Here is a 16,715-nt window from a genome sequence, read left to right on the forward strand (position 1 = left end):
TGGTGGAAAAAAACGCTTATCACTAGAGTGCGGGAAGATGGGATGGACTGTATTTATCTCTCTTAACATCTATAATCTATATTATCTCTAACACTCACGGCATGGGCTCTCCTTTCCTAATGGACTGTACATTACATGGGATTTTGCCCTTTGTTTCCATACAAATACACAGAAATATGAAACAGAAATATGTGAGAAAAAACAAACTGCTTGAGTCTCAAAAGGGTTGAGTCATTTGTTGGCATGCTATTGTTCCATCCCAACAAAACCACAATGGCAACTGTCAGATTCATGCAAGCGTTGCATTTAACTACACAAATTCTGAAAAAAAAACAACCCTTGTTGAGTTAAACAACTAGAGCAAGCAAAATGCAATACCACTGTGAATCCCAACGAGTTTACACACAAATGGCTCCAGAGCAGCCCTGCATGGAGTTATTTGATGCTGTGTCCCACTGTGACAGGCCAGATCACAGGCACATAGCAGCTAATCTAATTGATAAGGCATATAATCTGAGGGAACCACTGAACCACACCCCTCATGTGAACAAACACACACAAACCCACACATGCACACAGCTTCAGGGCTATGCCAGATTCAGCGCCAGAGGGGCCTGGCACAGAGCTCAAAGCTAACACCGATAGTGAGTGTAGACTTGTTCGTCTGACCTTCTGATTTGGCTCAATGCCCCCTGTAGGAATACTCACTTTCTATTATAAGATCAGGACCTTGTGCTTCAGATAAAGCATCGTAGCAGGATAAAGGCAGAAGGCATGCAACGGAGACTTATGCTTCAGCAGGATGTCAGGTTTAAAGGCTTATTTTAGTTTCACTTTGTGAACTGTTAGCTTGAGAGAAGGCTGACTAAAATCAAAAAAGCTTGGAGAAGAAAGATCAGTTACCTGCATGTATGCAAGACAGAGAAAAAGGAGAAAGATTACTGCAGTTTAATAGGATATTCATGAAGACATGTGGGTCATCACCTCTACACAATGAGTGGTTGTTGTTAGCAGACTACACAGAGTTACGAGGGTCACCTTATGTTCACTCAGCTGGAGTTTATTGTCTCCATTAGAATATGCTAATTAACAGAGGCTGACTTAGAGGTCTAGGTTTTAACTCCTTCATACGTGCTATAAGTTATTCATACTCAACGGTAGATAATTAGAAAGAACACAGAAGAAGTGTTTCAAAAATAGTCAAATAAAGTCAGAGGTCACTCAAGTCATGTCTCCAAAAACAAGGGAGAATGTTTTCAACAATGCTCTTGAGCATGAAAGCCTTTAATATTTCATGCTCAAGAGCACTGAGCATAAAAGACTAAAGGCAAAGGAGAGAAACTGAAAAATAACAAACTACTTCTCAGCATTTGTCATTTAAATTCAGTCTCTGGTCATTAGGTCCCCACGGGTCATCAATGTCTGTGTGTTCAGTTGTGTTTTCTATTGTGATGTGACTTCTGATGTCCTGCTCCTCTGGGACTTTAAGATACTGCTGATCTTGTCTCTCCAGCAGCTTGCAACTGAGTAAAGATCCACTCCTTTGCTGTTCAGAAAAACGACTCTCTATTGTATAAGGGCCAAGACCTCTGCTCTCTATGGTTTGCTGGCTGTGTCTACTGTCTTGCGGCTGGCTGTCAGCAGGACTTCGGCCATCGATGCCAGGATATTGCTGTCTCTGCTCTTGCTGAGTGCTGCTGCTGTCTGTTTGCGTACAGCCTCTTGTCCCACTTCCTGACTTGCTGTCACGCTGCTGGCACCGTCTGATGTGGCCTAATGTGGTTTGGAGCTCATCGAGGCGCTGTGATACGTAGTGCCTCTTCAGTTCCAGCAGGATTGTTCCGTTACGACTAAGGCTTGGTGAGCTTGTTGGTGTTGCCCTCTGCAAAAATAATCATTCACAGAGAATGTATTGTAGGTGATATGCGGTAATGGAAATGATTGAATTCATGCACATAGTCTAAAGGAATGGAGTAAATATGCAAATGACAGCCCACATCTTATCCATGCATACTTATTTGCACATTTTCCTTTTCAGTCAAGGCTGAATGGGGCAATAAAAATCAACATGAATGACACATTTCAATGATTCATTGACTTAATGTTCTATTTTAATGTTATTTATATGTATGAAACCCTGGGTGGTGAGATACTCAAACTAAATACCTCAGCATGTTGATATTCATTTTTAAGCAGTCACAAAACAATTAAATTACTGTGTGGACATAATTCTTCTGATAAATGTAATGTAATATTCCGGCTAATTACTGCAGAACGGCTGGCAGCACTGCTTTCTCTCTCCTTTAGCCACATGCTCATTTGAGCTCTCTTCTGTAGCTGTAGGCTCAGCTGAAGGAAGGACTCATTCAAGTGGTCAATTACTTCCTCAACGCAGGAAATCTGTGTGAAAGAAAATGGTTAAGTAACATGAGGAAGTTACCTATTCTATTGATTTGTAAAAAGTTCATAATTTGTAACTAAATGATACCTGCATCGGCGTCCCTTTTGGCAGTAAACCTGAGGGAATTACACAAAACTTTTGATTCCTCAGAATGAAAAAAGTGTTCATTTGTCAAAATATGTTCTAACAGCTGATACACAATAACTGAAACACCTTATATTGTACTATATACTTATTGTGTAACTAGTAGAAGCACTATCACCTCAAGTTCAGAGTAGCCTCAGTGCTCATTAAAGTCATGAACTGTGTATACTGACCCGTTCTCATGGAACAAAAGCTCTTTAGGTGAGAAAGGAAATATTATATTGATTTCACTCATCCTCTCTCACCAGGATTCCTTATAATGCTTTAATGATGTTGAGATATTTTGACTAGAGAGAGCAGGAAACATGTTTTCCATTGTGAGTCTGAAACCACTATCTAATTTGTTCAATAATGTACACTGAGGCATTGTTGGAGCAAGTGCATTTCACAAGATAGTTTTCCAATACTTGTATTGATTAGTGGCTCCAGGGCTGTGATTTGAAAGCATTAAACCGTTCTCACATAAGTCTGTTGGTAAGACCTTTAACTTAGCTTTTTATCTAGCTAACATAGAGTCAGTGTAATCCTGCATAGTGTCACATGGAAGAGTTTTGATGACTGATAAGGTGCATTCAAGGACCTTTATGTTATAAATGCATGTGTTGTTTTCCTTTTTTGGCGATCTAGTTAATTGCTTTGTTTGAAGCAGTTGTTTCCATTGATGTATGATTTTGTATAATCCAGCTGCATCTTTCTGATAAAAGATGAAGAACACTATTCTTACCTGTGTTTGTGTCCTCTGCTGAATTCTGTTTCAGGTTCAAGATGAGTTGCTCTAACTTGAAATATTTGTATTTCTCAAGTCTGTAATAGAGGATAGGACTTACAGTTATTCAATCTGTGAAAGTTAATATTTTATAAGGGTTATAAGAGGTTTTATTTTTAATCTTTCACACCAACCTTTTAGCTAATAGATGCTCAGTGAAATGCTCCTCATTAGGATATCTGATGTTGAGAAAATCCTCAGCTAGTGCACCACACCACCCCTCTGAAGCATCAAATTTTGACTGTGGAAATAAATCAGAAAGAGTTAACCGCCCCTACCCATGCAGTATGAGGAGGATGTGTGAGGCCCTAATGGCACTTACAAACCTCTGCTGTGCTCCATGTGAAAGAAGAGTTGAACAGCTGAAGGCTTAACGCTGAAACAGCCTCATGGAGAGCTCTCATAAAGCTTTGTGGTTTGGATCCTGGACAAAAAATGAGAAACGCTACTTTGTTTCCAAAGAAGATTACAGACTCTGTGCTTTCCAAGATGATTGTCAGAGCTAGTCTACTTTGCAACACTATATGCCTGTTTTGAAAACATGACAGAACTGGGTCGCATGACTCTCTCGGTGTGATTACCTGATGCAATGTGGGCCATGGACTGCAGGATAGTAGCTATAAAATGTCCAGCGTTCTTCAGCTTTATCTCTGACAGATAAAGGATTTGATTGTTTCCATCAAAATAAAAGTCCTTGGAGCAATGTGCCAGGAGACCCTCGTTAGAGAGAGCTTGAGAAACAGGGAGAGACTTGGCCAGTAGCAGAAGCACAGGGGGAAATAAGGGGCAGTTTGCAAGAAGTTGCATCACTTGGCAACCAAACAGGAAAATGGTAGAATGTTGAGGTGAGAGGCTGTCCAGTGCAGTGGGGATAAGTTGCCCATCATGGTTGTCCTGGACATAATGTTCGGTAGCTGCTGAAACAGGTAAAACATTCTGAATTTAGGAGTCATATTCACCATAGTCTAAAGTTTCATTCTTTATAAGTGTAATTGCCCCTTTTGAGGTGTTCTTTTGGGGCCTTTCATCACATTTCTGTACCATTGTCAAACTGCTGATTATACTCAGCAGTGGTAAAGTTCTGTAAAGATTGATGGATCTCCTGCAGGGTCTTGAATAGTGGAGATATGCTGATCATCTTGGACAGGTCGTGGTCACTCAGGCAATGAGCTGTGCTTTGTAAAGTGACTAGGAAAAAAAGAATCATCTTAAAAGTGTGCCATAAAATACTGGCACTCTTTAAAACATAACAGAACCTTGAATGATTTGTTTCTTTACCTGACTCATTGGGAGGAGCTTCTCCTCTGGTCATACTCATTGGAGAAAACTGTGGGAAAAAAATGGAAAAATAAAATAATCCCCCTTCTTATTGTTCCAAGAAATGCCACAAAACGAATAAATGAGAACACATTACCTGTGTGTAACAGATGTTGGTGTCACCAGCTTGCCTCTCACACTCCCTTGCCTCATGGGAACCAGTATGATTGTATGGCGCACCAGGCAAGTCCTGGCTCTGCCACGTGTCCCCTCCCAGCCTGCATAAAAGAGTCTCCACTGACCTCAGAACAGCTCCCAGTAATGCTAAAAAAGCCTCAGCTGGGGTGATGGTATGTTCAGATACAAGAAAGAGATTGGAAAATAACATTTCAATGATGTTAAACAGGCAGGCACATAAACTACAGTACTTTAGCCAAATGAATACAAAATGTGATTCAAGATGTGATTATATGCTGTTGAAGTTGTAGTCCTACATCTTAAGACATGCTTAACTTGTTGATCTTCTGAGTGTCAGGGAGTAAGATGAATAGTGCTTTCATATCTGTGCCATCATTTTAAAGCTCAGGTCAGGCCAGCAGCCAGTTAGCTTAACTTAGCTTTGTGCGAAGGCATCATGGGGAAAGAGCTTGTAAGCCATCATTCACCACAAAAGCACAACTAGGTTGTTACATCTTATTTGGTCACCCAGGCATTCACACAGCTCACTAGGAACCCTAAAAAGTGTTGTTGTTTTTTACCTTTGTTCATGTTGCTAATCTAAGCTAACTTGCTACTATAAGTGTAATTTCCTGTTTATGCTTCATCTTTTTTGACAGAATAAATAGTTTTCTCTATCTAATGACCGTATCACTGGAAATATTTTTGAAAGATTGGTTTCTCCCCAAAGATCAAACATAATTATCACTCATTTTACATTGATCATCTCTTCCTCGTGCACTGCTGTTAGATGCTTTGTCCATGATAGCATTTTGGGCTAGCAGCTCCTTAAGAAGACTTCTTTTTTTTATGTCCATATTCTCGAAGATTTCCTTAAAACAAAAAAAAACATTACTCTTTTTCATAGTACATACAAGCTTTAATACAGTATATTTCATGGTCTTGTCTTGCTTGACTTAACTACTCTATGCCTTCACTTCACTGCAGTAAAACTAACCTTTAGGGTTTCAGTCTGCTGACAAATATTTCTGTAAAACTCCTGTGTGTCCTTGCGGTGACGTGCCAGTTGTGAGGCTATGTGGAGGTTCTGATCCTCTAGTTTATCATACAGAGTCTTCACATTGAACTCCTCCAAATCAAAGCGCCCTGACCGACTTCCTATAGGGAGCAGAACATATCAATGCACAAGTCAGAATATGCTAAAATAAAGGGGAGATTTCCCAACATGCCATCCTATAGAATAAATGAGATACCCGCATGATGAATGGCTTCATACTGAAAGCAAAATGTTATTGAACTGTGCTCCAGAGAGTTTGTCGCTCTTCAGACAGTCTAGGATGCAGCATGCAGAGGGTGATAAGTGCTTGAATTAAAATTGCAGAGGCTAACAGGGGAGCTTGAGATAACAGCACAAGTCATTAGAGTGTGATATAAGCCATTATTTTCTTTATCATCAATCATATTGGGGATAGGCTGTTAACTGCTACCTGGCCATGCGTGATGTTTTCATAATGAGAAGGCCAATGGATATTTAAACCCCCTATCAGGCAGCATGAATAATGCAACAAGTGCACAAAGTGGAAATAATTAGGGACAGCTTTACCTCATAGTTGTTCTAAACGTCACACATGTAAAAAAAAAAACATAATGGAAACCAGTCAGACTGAGGGAATGTGTGAGTGTTTTCAGTGAACCTTTTCTGGTTTTCAACCATCACTTTATCAGCAAATCACCAGAGGGGGAAAAAATATAAAATGTATAGGTTTATTTATTATTGAGTATTACCAAAGAATGGCTGCAGTGGCGTGTTTGAGGTGCTGGGGTGAAAACCACAAAAAAGGGCACCTCCTTTCAAACCTCTGGTACTCACAGCTTAGGGTTAATTTAAATGTTCAGAGGTAGAAGGAGGGGAGTCTGGGGGTCCTCCCCAAGAAAATTTTTAACGTCTAACACTTAATTCCCCTCATCGTGGTGAATATGTTTGTGACCGATAGTGATGGAAATTGAATTATGAAAAAGGGATACAAAACTATTGATATATTTCTGAATTAATAATTATACAAAATAATGATCATAACACAACATAACATAATTAACTACATGGGCATCCACTAAGCTCTTTTTTGGTGAAGGTTAATAAAAGGGCATCCAGATGGCCTTTTTGTTTGTTTTTGTTTTTACTCATTAGAGGGGCTTCCAGAGGGAACTTTTTAAAAACGTTTTTAACACTTGAGGGGCATCCAGAGTGCATTTAAAAAAAAAAAGTTGTATACAGTATATTAGAGGAGCATCAAGAGGGCACTTTTTTTTTTCACTTGGGCTGCATCCAGAAGGCTTTTTTTTTTTTTTTTAAAGTGTTACATATTGGAGGGGCATCGAGAGGAATTTTCAATAGGCCACTTTTCATGTGTTTTTCACTGAAAGGGCACCAGAGAAAGCAATTTTTAAAGTTTATTACCCCCAAAGTACACCACTGGCTGCAGTAAGTTGTGGTGGACACATTTACTCATTCCTGTCTTAAGTAATAACAGCAATACTTAAGTTATTTTTTAATCTATGCTTGACCAATGGATTCATAGATTTTATTGTCAGAGTGCTGGCCATGCAGTTTGTCCCCCACCCAGGTCAGTTTTTCCACATCTACGGGACATATTGCTGTACATTTTTTCTATAGACATTCATGTTTCAGAAAAGGAGGGTTAAGTCTGCTAACTGAAGTTAGGCTTGAGCACATGGTTATAAACAGTGAGCTTACCTCCTTTTGTCAAAGCGGGCTCCTCAGCCTCTGCTCCCTCTCCTACACCCCTACTGCCAATGAAGCCACCTTGGCTTGGGACAGCTATGCTGAAAAAACAAACACATTTACAAAAGTCATATCTTTTGAAATGTTAAAGAAGGAGTGTTTAAAAAAAAAAGAAGCTGCAAGGTTTTGTGACTTTAAGCACAAGCAGTCTAAAGAGTACATACATAATATGTGCCACAAGAAGCCCCAGCAACAGTGTGCAGACACAAAGATAAAACACACCATCATTCCAATGTCAAATCAACAGACCTTTCTGCACTGCAAACACAGTCCACTGGACAGATAGGTTCCCCAAGGCTGCGCCACTTTGGCTTAATCTTCCACTGAGAGACGAGTTTTGCTTTTCCAGGTCGCAGCACCAGTACTGTGGTGGTCACAATCACAACTACAACCAGCAGCAGACTCAGGATCCCTACAAAAAGTTGGTATGATGAAAAGTAAGGGATCACTCATTACAATACTGCACCCACATGCTAAAATATTCACCTGCAATCACTCCCCAGTCAGGAAGCAGGTTGAGTTTGTGCTGTTTGACAATTCCGTGCTTGACCAGCTGTGCTGGCGTCATTGGTTGGAAGACAGACAGCCGAGGGTCACACTCTGTCCCCTCTTCACTGACCACCACCACCAAACTCCACTCTGGGACAGCACTGTCCACAAACACATACTTCCCTGTTTCTGTAAACACATGGGCAAACCTGAGAACATGAAAGAAAAGGAGAGGAATCAGAAAAATGAAGAGTCATCGATCCAAAATTGAAGTTCACAGCTGGATTGTCTACTAGCTGGATGGACTCGACACTACCTTGTGGAGTTGAAATTTGTCTGTTTAATGAGACTCTCCAGACGTCTAAAGGCACCAAAATCCCAGCTGGGGTTACTGTTAAACAGATGGTCTTTCTGATACACTGGGAAGTGGCTGCTGTGGCGGTCTGAGTGATGGAAACCAAAAGAGTAAGATGTCAGCAACATAAATTCACACGGTTATGGTAAAACAAAATGAAAGTCAATCAGATCTGTTGTACCAGTTTGGTTGATGGTTAGGTGGAAAACAAGCATGTCACCGGAGGTCAGACATGCGATGGGGTTGGGAATACGAGGGATGACACCTGAGTCTGCATCATCATGTTTTGTCTCTCTCCTCTCTCGAGGGCTTACATTATAGTGTTGTAAGGGCTCTGAATCAAAGGAAAGTAGTGCCAACATTTTCAACAACATTCCTTAAACGATGTACAGAGATCAGATACTTACTTTGAGAAATTAGAAAACTTAGACTGGAATGAAAGAGTATGAGTATGAAAGAGGCTGTCTAATCACCTGACAGGAACTGCTGGATGAGATCTCTCCGAGTGGGAATCCAACCAAACACTCCTTCAGGCTCAAACTGGACAAAATTGATTTTACCAATATTCCTAGCATGGATATCTGGTCCTAAAACATTCATGACAGTCTGGAATGAAACAGAAATAAGCTCAATTAAAAGTGCCAGTTCAGTACTAAACAGCCGCCAACTGAATAAATTAAAGACAAGATGACAAAATATCAATAAGTATGTTTGAGGTGCTCTCACGGAACTGACAAGGCATCGCTTTGCATATTAGCAATAAATTTAGGTTTGAATATTTTCAACACATTTGAGAGGATTCACTTTGAACTTTAATTACATATAACATGTTACATTAATAACACACTTTTTATCAGATTTATTCATCTAATCTAAAGCCCAGACAATTAAATATAGACGTTGTTGCTATGTTGTAAACATGTATAATGTCTGTTTTAAAAACTGTACTTTATAAAACATTTTTTATTGCTTTACAAAGGAGTAATTTTAAAATAATGGTTATGTTTTAGACAAAAAAAAACAACAACGAAATAATTAATAAAAAATGAAGTAATTTTACAAATGAGAAAAAATCACTTAAAGCTAGGGTTGGTAGCCACGGAAATCTAGCATGATTTTGAATGTAGCATTTCCTCAGGACTCCGTCCAAACCCTCCCCAGCCTCCCCTTGGAGCTCCTCCAAAACGACGCCCCCGCTCAATTGCACGAGCACAGCTGATTCGCGACCAATCCTCAGCACATCCTTTGTGTTTTGCACTCAACTCATGTCTCACTCAGCGGTAATAAAACACCAAAACATTATCATAGTGAAAGTTAAAAAACACAAACAATCATGAAATGTACGCGCAGGAGGCGGGCAGAACGGCAGGAAGGTATTTGATTGGTTTCATCATTTGGATCCTGATGGCAGGGATTGGTTGGTGTTTTCCCAGGTTTACTCCGGCTGTAGATAGCAGCTTTTTTTCGCTCTTTTTTAAGAACACATCATGTATTGATTGCCATCGGGACATAAAGATCATTTTAACCAGTATAACAAAAAGTGTATCTAAATCTGACTACCAACCCCAGCTTTAAATACCCACACCCCAGTCAGCACTTTATCCATCAATTAGAAATAAAAAAAAACAACTATTGCTAACACTCAAGCCATGTTCAAATATGGCTCAAAGGTGAACATTTCTGACCAATTTTTTTTAAAGACCATTAACCATTTAACTAGAAAATCATCATAAGTCTCATAGACTAATTAAATTAGTCCATTAAAATATTAATTTTGAAGCCAATTGTCAGCGGGGGCCTTATTAGAAATGCTGAACACAACCAAACTTTGTCCGTGCTAGTGTGAGGTAAAAAGGCAGGCCTTTAGCCTTTTTGCTAACAGCTTCTGGGTTCCTGCCTGTCAATCAAGTTACCCATGTCCTTATTTTGGCAAAACTTGTAAGTTTGATATCTTCGAAAATACACAGTTATAAGAAATTTCAACCGCTGTAAAGTGTGTGCCAATAGAGAAATTAGCTACTCGGACCTACTCAGACCTTAACCGTTTTTTTAACCAGGTGTTTCTGCAACCAGCCTCAAGCGGACGCTCAATGAACTGCAGTTTTTAGCACTTGCACATGAGCTTCATATTTTAAGATCGGAGGTTGCTGCTTGTTCAGTCTGATAAGTGTGTGAAATCATCACACATTCACACATATCAACAGCAATTTCCAAGTCACATTCAAAACTTGTTGTGGCCTGAATGATTATACCAGTCACCAAAACAAAAAGCTGAAAGACTGTTTTTAGACTCAATCACTCAGCCACCAGTTCCACCACCAGTATGACTGATTCAATCTCATCAGATCAATCAACTACATCAGTATCCAGAGGTCTTCTATTTACTTCTTCTGTAGTGAATATTTTTTAAAAACCGCTCTGTTAACAATGTCTCTGAACCTGCTTTTCATCATCTTACAGCCCATAAAGTGTTTTAGTCGTGTTATGGTATGAAACTAATACAATTCATAGAATAGAATAAAATGCAGCTTCTAAAATTAAAAATATCTTATATTCAGAAAACAAAATACTGCTTTGAGGTTCACTGAAGCTGTAACCATATTTTAGTCAGTTGAAAACTGATTAAAAACAGTTCTTGGCCTTTTAGACCCATTTTTTTATCTTGTTTTTTTTATTAAATCTTTTGTCCAACAATCTGAGATATTCTACAGTCTGATATATTCTAAGTCTTTCAGCAAAGTCTTTCAGTATCATAAAAAAGTGAGATAATAGCTTATTTTCATCTCATCAGATGGTTAGAGTTTATGGATCCTTCTTCTTACTCATACCCACATATATTGTAAAAGATAAGTCAGTATACTTTTAACACCAAATCAATAATCTTGTAAGGTACAGCAAATCTTCAGTTTGTCAAGAGTCCCATCATCTCTCCCTTACTTTGAACCACACCATGCTGTCTCTCTCTTTGAGGCTGAGCTGCAGGTTTCCATCTGATATCTCAGCAGAGAGCTGAGGCAGCCTGGAAAGGCAGGAAGTGTTGCAAAGCTCCTCAGCAGATACATATCGCTCACACTGACAGCTGGGGCATCAGGATCAGGTAGAGAGACAAGAGAAAAAAAAGACAGTATATCAGACTCTTAACCACTTTCACAACACTCATCTTCAGAAGGTTTATAGAGTATTTTTTCAAATAGAATTGAAAGTGTAATTTAACTGAATAATATAAAATATATATATACACGCCCATCTCCACATCCAGAGTTCCTCCATGTGGTCCACAGGTGATATTACAGGAGTGGAGGGAGGGTGATACACAGGCTCTAGATGCTGCCAGACGTACCTGTCCTGTTGCGCACCGTTTGTTCACCTTAAACACACGCACACACACACACACACACACACACACACACACACACACACACACACACACACACACACACACACACACACACACACACACACACACACAAACAGACAAACACATAACATCAAAAAGGAGATCAAACACACAGACCTTGCAGGTAATTACATCATGCATGATTGAAAGCATGTACAAGAGTATTTCACTGTTTTGTTTGCATTTCAAAAGCATCTAAAAAATGAAGAAAGAGAGTTTTTTTAAACAGGTAACTGCAAGACCATAAGCGGTTGATCAATATTGTGTATTGGTCAACCCTGAGGGCTGCTGAAGTCAAATTTTTACCCCAAACTTCAACATCAGATTTTTCACAGCTGTGTTCAAACTTTTACTTTAAAGGTAAGCAACCTCAGGCCGCATAATTGCACAAAAAACATCAATCTTGCAGACCTTCAATCAGTTGGAATGTTTTGCATGTTCTAAGTCTATCAAAACGTTTTAAACCAAAAAAAATAACACATTAAGTTGTAAAATATGTGATTTTTTGATCTGCTGCTCACCTCAGGCTGGCAGTCAAACTCACTGTCAGAGGTGGAGCTTTTGAAATCCAGTTCATTGTAGAAGATAAAACCAGTTCTGCACAAACATGAACCATCTGAGGGCTGGAATGCACGGTTCTTACCAATGCAGCTACAAGAAGAGGAACCTGAAGAAACAGGTGTTACAGGTAATGATCAATGAGGACATTTATCTGTACAGATGAAGAAAAAATTATTTTAAAAATTCTCAAATAGGCATTTCGAAGGCATCTAATGAGATCTGAGCCCTCTGGGAATTACAAAAAAGATCAAACCTGCTGCTGAAGTAGAGGAACTGCCACAGGGGAAGCAAGCCTTCTGAGCAGGCAGGTGGTTGAAGGTGCCAGTTGGACATGGCTGACAGTCACCTGTTATTGTTTCAGCATGAGTGAGGTTACCAAAGAAACCAGGAGGGCAGGGTATTGGTTGAGTGGATCCCATGGGACAGACATAACCAACAGGACAGGCATTACTCTTGTAGTGGGATGTGCCTGTGGTATTAAAATTGGTTAATTCTTTATATGGATGCAAATGGCATGACATAATAAATACTGACACATAAATTGAGAATTTGAATGATTTTTTGTTAGTCTAGTACCTGCGGGGCAAAAGTACCCTGCAGGACATTGAGGACAATATGGGATGGGAGAGAGATATGGACGATAGGTGCCCCCCTCACAAACACTACAGCTGCTGCTTTTAGATCCCCTGAGCCCACTGGTGTTGACAGGCATGGATCCTCCCTCACAGGACTTCATGCCTGAGCTGTTTGCCGGGCAGTAGTAAGGGAATGGGCAACTGTGGGGCAGAGTTTCATAGAAATGTATAGAGCTTAAAACCAACACCGTGTCAGTTAAAGCCTATCATTTCAATGTCAGTCTCCTAAATATGTGCTTTCATGCCAGGTATGAAGTTATTGGATCTTTTGTGCACTCACAGCTGTTTAGGGTGGTGGTAGGACTGGGATCCCTCTGGACAAAAATAACCTCCCGGACAGACCCGAGGCTCAGCTGTCTGAGGTCCACAGTAAGAGCCGGCTCTGCATGGCCTCTCTGAGACTGCACCTGGAGCATGAGCGAAAACTCATTACAGAAGAAATTCATTACTCCCTTTAGGAAGAGAGGCATACATTCATATGTAGTACTTAAGTCATCACATACCCTATTTAATGCACCAGGCTAACAATGTAAAATGTGCTGACCCACCAGTAGGGCATTGATATGAGGCCCTGCAGGGAATCCCCTCCACATTGGGCTGTCCTGTGAGCCAGGGATCTGGACAGAAGGTCCCTCCTGTGCACGGTTCACACTGATTGGGTGCAGCAGCTCCAGGCAGGGGCCTCTTAGTGCCTGTGGGGCAGAGGATGGGGGGTCCTGTCCCTCTGCACCAGAAACCAGGTGGGCATGGGCTGCTGGAGTAGTCTGTAAGTCCTAGAAAATAACAGCTTTTTAAGAAACCTATTCATTACTTCCCACACTTCAACTAAGGGAGGAATAAATGTGCTGCCTCATCGATCACACACACACTCGGGAAACCTTAAATGGATTTGTCTGAGCTATAAAGTTTACTGAAATTACTACAACACATGATAATAGATCATCCTTTTTGCTAATTTATTTTAGAAGCTTTAACTGTGGCTTGCAAAGAAACGATCTGCTGAGATTCAACCACCAGATACAGTAACACTGGTATAATTTCTGAATTATTTCAAGCACTTTTGAGAGAGACCAGCATTTCTTTTCATGAAACCACCACTCAATCATCACTGCAGCCTGAGAACTCACATGTTTTTCAATCTCCTCCTTCACTCTTATCGCAGGCCCAGATTCCGGCACTAGTATAGTCAGCCTACAAACTGAAATACCACCTAGCAAGACATTTTTATTTCAACTGTCCTTGCAAATTTAAGTTACAACCCACCAGAGGGGAATTAACAGGCAAATAGGGGAAGGATAACTTTTTCATGAGTGCAGATCATTGCAGTGCACTATTTTAATGAGTTTGCTGTGGTCTGTCTGACTATGTGTCTATAAGCTGCAGAGTGTCAGACCTGTGCCGTTACAGAGGGAACCAGCAGGGCACGGTAAGCAGTCGCCCTTGCTGCCCGCTCCAGGGGAAGCTCGATAGGTGTACAGAGGACAAGGCCTGGGTCCTGGTCCTCCAGTGTAATAATTGCCTGGCAGACCATCACAGTAATGACCAGCAGGACACAGATGAAGCACAGGGTCTCCTGCAAACAGACACATGCTAACATTTTAGAGGGAAAAGAATCAGCTATACTTATAAGATGATATTTATGCTGCATTTGTCACCCTTGCATATCTGTTGAGGAATTTAATTTGATACTTTATTGATTACTTAGAGGGCTTGACAAGTGCTTGCCTCTGGCTACATCTCCGACATGTTAACCCTTCATAAGCCTGGGCTTAGTTGATTATTCTCAAGGCTCATTCTCAATTTTTGTTAGTGGTTTGACTCCTTCTGCCGGTTTCTGCTCATGCCAAGTAACACATGAGAGTTGAAATGAACACAATCAGCTATCCTATAAGGTAGCAAGTAAGCCTTATGCTAGATATCCAAAGCAAATGGGTTTTAATTTGCCCATTAAGGCTTCAGAAAAGGTTTCTCTCTCTTTCTAATTTTATGTTTAATTCAGAGCATCAAACATTTTTTCCTGCATGGGTTGTCTCAAACTCAGCCATAACTTTTCATCACTTCTCAGAAATATTTTGTACCTCAAAAACCTGACAGTAACAGCTACAAAAAGGCTTCTCAAACATGAAGTCCATTATCAGCTCATACCAGGTCTACACCAATGCTGAGGTGGGCAGGATAAGCAGTCCTGTAAGCTGGCACCACCTGGGGAGACTCTGATAGTGTTTACAGGACACAACTGAACCTTCTCTGCACCGTCAGAGCAGAAGAAACCTGTAAGAGAATTACTTTTTGGCATAAAAAACATTTCAAATATTAAAAAGATAAGATCAATCGTTGTGAGTGGTGAAAAATTGGATAGAACTAATCTCAAGAGTCAAAGAATGTGATAAAAAAAAGTTTCAAAGTAAATGTATTCAAACTGAATATTTATGGTTGGTAGCTTCAGAAGGAAAACGGATTGTATTGTACCTGGAGGACATGGTCCGGCACACTGCATGCCCCACTGGCACTCTGTTTGGTTAAACAGTGGTGTCTGAGGGGTAAACTCTGCACTCCCAGACACACAAAGGTACCCGGCAGCACATGTACCCTGGATCCTTCCAGCCCTTAGGAAAAAAAAAAAAGATGTTCAGATAATCCACAATACTACAAGACTCCCTGCATGTACACAAACACAGATACCAGAAGCACACAAGACCATTAGACCACAGAAGACACTCAAATGCTCAGTTCATTAGATAAACAGAACAATGATTACATAATTCCAAACATTTTCACCTCCCATCTACATTCATTATATTCATGCATATTAAGGTGTTAATTTGGCTGCTCGGTGAACTGTAGCTCCTCAACATGAAACACGCCTGCATGCTGCTGATTATGAATATAATTAAAACAGAGGTGAGTGTTTGCCTCTGAGCATGTGCCTGTATGCATGAGCACTAGTACAGAGTGCACTTGTGCTAATTTGCATTGCTTTGTGTATTTGTGCATGTTTGTTAGTGAGAGAGTAGAGCACATATGAGAACCTTTGAATTCAAACAGTGTACCTGCAGAACCTCCCTGGAGGGCAGGGTAAACACTCTCTCTCTTCTTGAAGCCCTCCCTGATTTGAATGAGTGTAAGTCCCATTAGGGCAAGGCTGAGGCACCATTGTACCTGTGAAAAGGTGCAGTAGAATGGAGAAGATTGATTGCATTGTGTTCTGTTTTTCTTAGTAAAATACTAAACAAAGTCATAATTCTAATTGGGCTTATTTTGTTTTCTTTCATCAGTTTACACATATATTAAATTAAAGTTGCCTTCATCTGGAGTCAAAGTTGTGATTTAAGAGTACCTGCAGGGCAGAATGAGTGTGGTGGGCAGGGCCTAGGCTCCCCAACTATGGCCTCCTCACAGTAAAATCCAGGTCGACATGGGATGCAGCTATCTGAGCCCGGGTTTGGCTGGTATTCTCCCGTAGGACAAGGCAGGGCCAGAGCAGAGCCCTGTGGACAACAGTGTCCCTATAAGAGAATTGAGGATACAAAGGAGAATATGAAGTCAATCAATTAATCAATCTTTATTTGTATATCTCCAAATCACAACAAACGTTATCTCAAGATGCTTTTTACAAACATAGCAGGTCTAGACCATACGCTATGTTAAATTATTAACAAAGACATCAAGACAGGATACAATCCAGTCCCCTCTTACTAACAGGACTCAGTCTTATATCGTCTTAATCCAC

The 16,715-nt window shown here is 40.3% G+C and overlaps 1 protein-coding gene across 1 annotated transcript in view; it reads right to left on the bottom strand.

Moving 5' to 3' along the window:
- Positions 1-933: 933 nt before the first annotated feature.
- LOC117825547 (zonadhesin) overlaps positions 934-16,715 on the bottom strand; it is a 41,748-nt gene continuing 25,966 nt past the window's right edge. Inside the window, exons 38-67 of the mRNA XM_034701449.1 lie at positions 16,323-16,491; positions 16,036-16,144; positions 15,455-15,591; positions 15,131-15,256; positions 14,379-14,558; positions 13,534-13,758; positions 13,266-13,392; positions 12,927-13,126; positions 12,604-12,819; positions 12,311-12,456; positions 11,632-11,759; positions 11,330-11,471; positions 8,866-8,998; positions 8,574-8,726; positions 8,354-8,480; positions 8,035-8,246; positions 7,798-7,960; positions 7,501-7,589; positions 5,743-5,903; positions 5,503-5,617; positions 4,726-4,907; positions 4,590-4,638; positions 4,353-4,499; positions 3,893-4,228; positions 3,638-3,735; positions 3,446-3,552; positions 3,270-3,349; positions 2,489-2,517; positions 2,269-2,400; positions 934-1,882 (exon numbers count right to left, since the gene is read on the bottom strand). Of these exons, the coding sequence (XP_034557340.1) occupies positions 1,364-1,882; positions 2,269-2,400; positions 2,489-2,517; positions 3,270-3,349; positions 3,446-3,552; positions 3,638-3,735; positions 3,893-4,228; positions 4,353-4,499; positions 4,590-4,638; positions 4,726-4,907; positions 5,503-5,617; positions 5,743-5,903; positions 7,501-7,589; positions 7,798-7,960; positions 8,035-8,246; positions 8,354-8,480; positions 8,574-8,726; positions 8,866-8,998; positions 11,330-11,471; positions 11,632-11,759; positions 12,311-12,456; positions 12,604-12,819; positions 12,927-13,126; positions 13,266-13,392; positions 13,534-13,758; positions 14,379-14,558; positions 15,131-15,256; positions 15,455-15,591; positions 16,036-16,144; positions 16,323-16,491 (4,737 nt within the window). The 3' untranslated portion in view covers positions 934-1,363. The remainder of the gene's footprint in view (positions 1,883-2,268; positions 2,401-2,488; positions 2,518-3,269; positions 3,350-3,445; positions 3,553-3,637; positions 3,736-3,892; positions 4,229-4,352; positions 4,500-4,589; positions 4,639-4,725; positions 4,908-5,502; positions 5,618-5,742; positions 5,904-7,500; positions 7,590-7,797; positions 7,961-8,034; positions 8,247-8,353; positions 8,481-8,573; positions 8,727-8,865; positions 8,999-11,329; positions 11,472-11,631; positions 11,760-12,310; positions 12,457-12,603; positions 12,820-12,926; positions 13,127-13,265; positions 13,393-13,533; positions 13,759-14,378; positions 14,559-15,130; positions 15,257-15,454; positions 15,592-16,035; positions 16,145-16,322; positions 16,492-16,715) is intronic.

Source organism: Notolabrus celidotus, chromosome 14, assembly GCF_009762535.1.
Source record: "Notolabrus celidotus isolate fNotCel1 chromosome 14, fNotCel1.pri, whole genome shotgun sequence".
Classification (NCBI taxonomy): domain Eukaryota; kingdom Metazoa; phylum Chordata; class Actinopteri; order Labriformes; family Labridae; genus Notolabrus; species Notolabrus celidotus.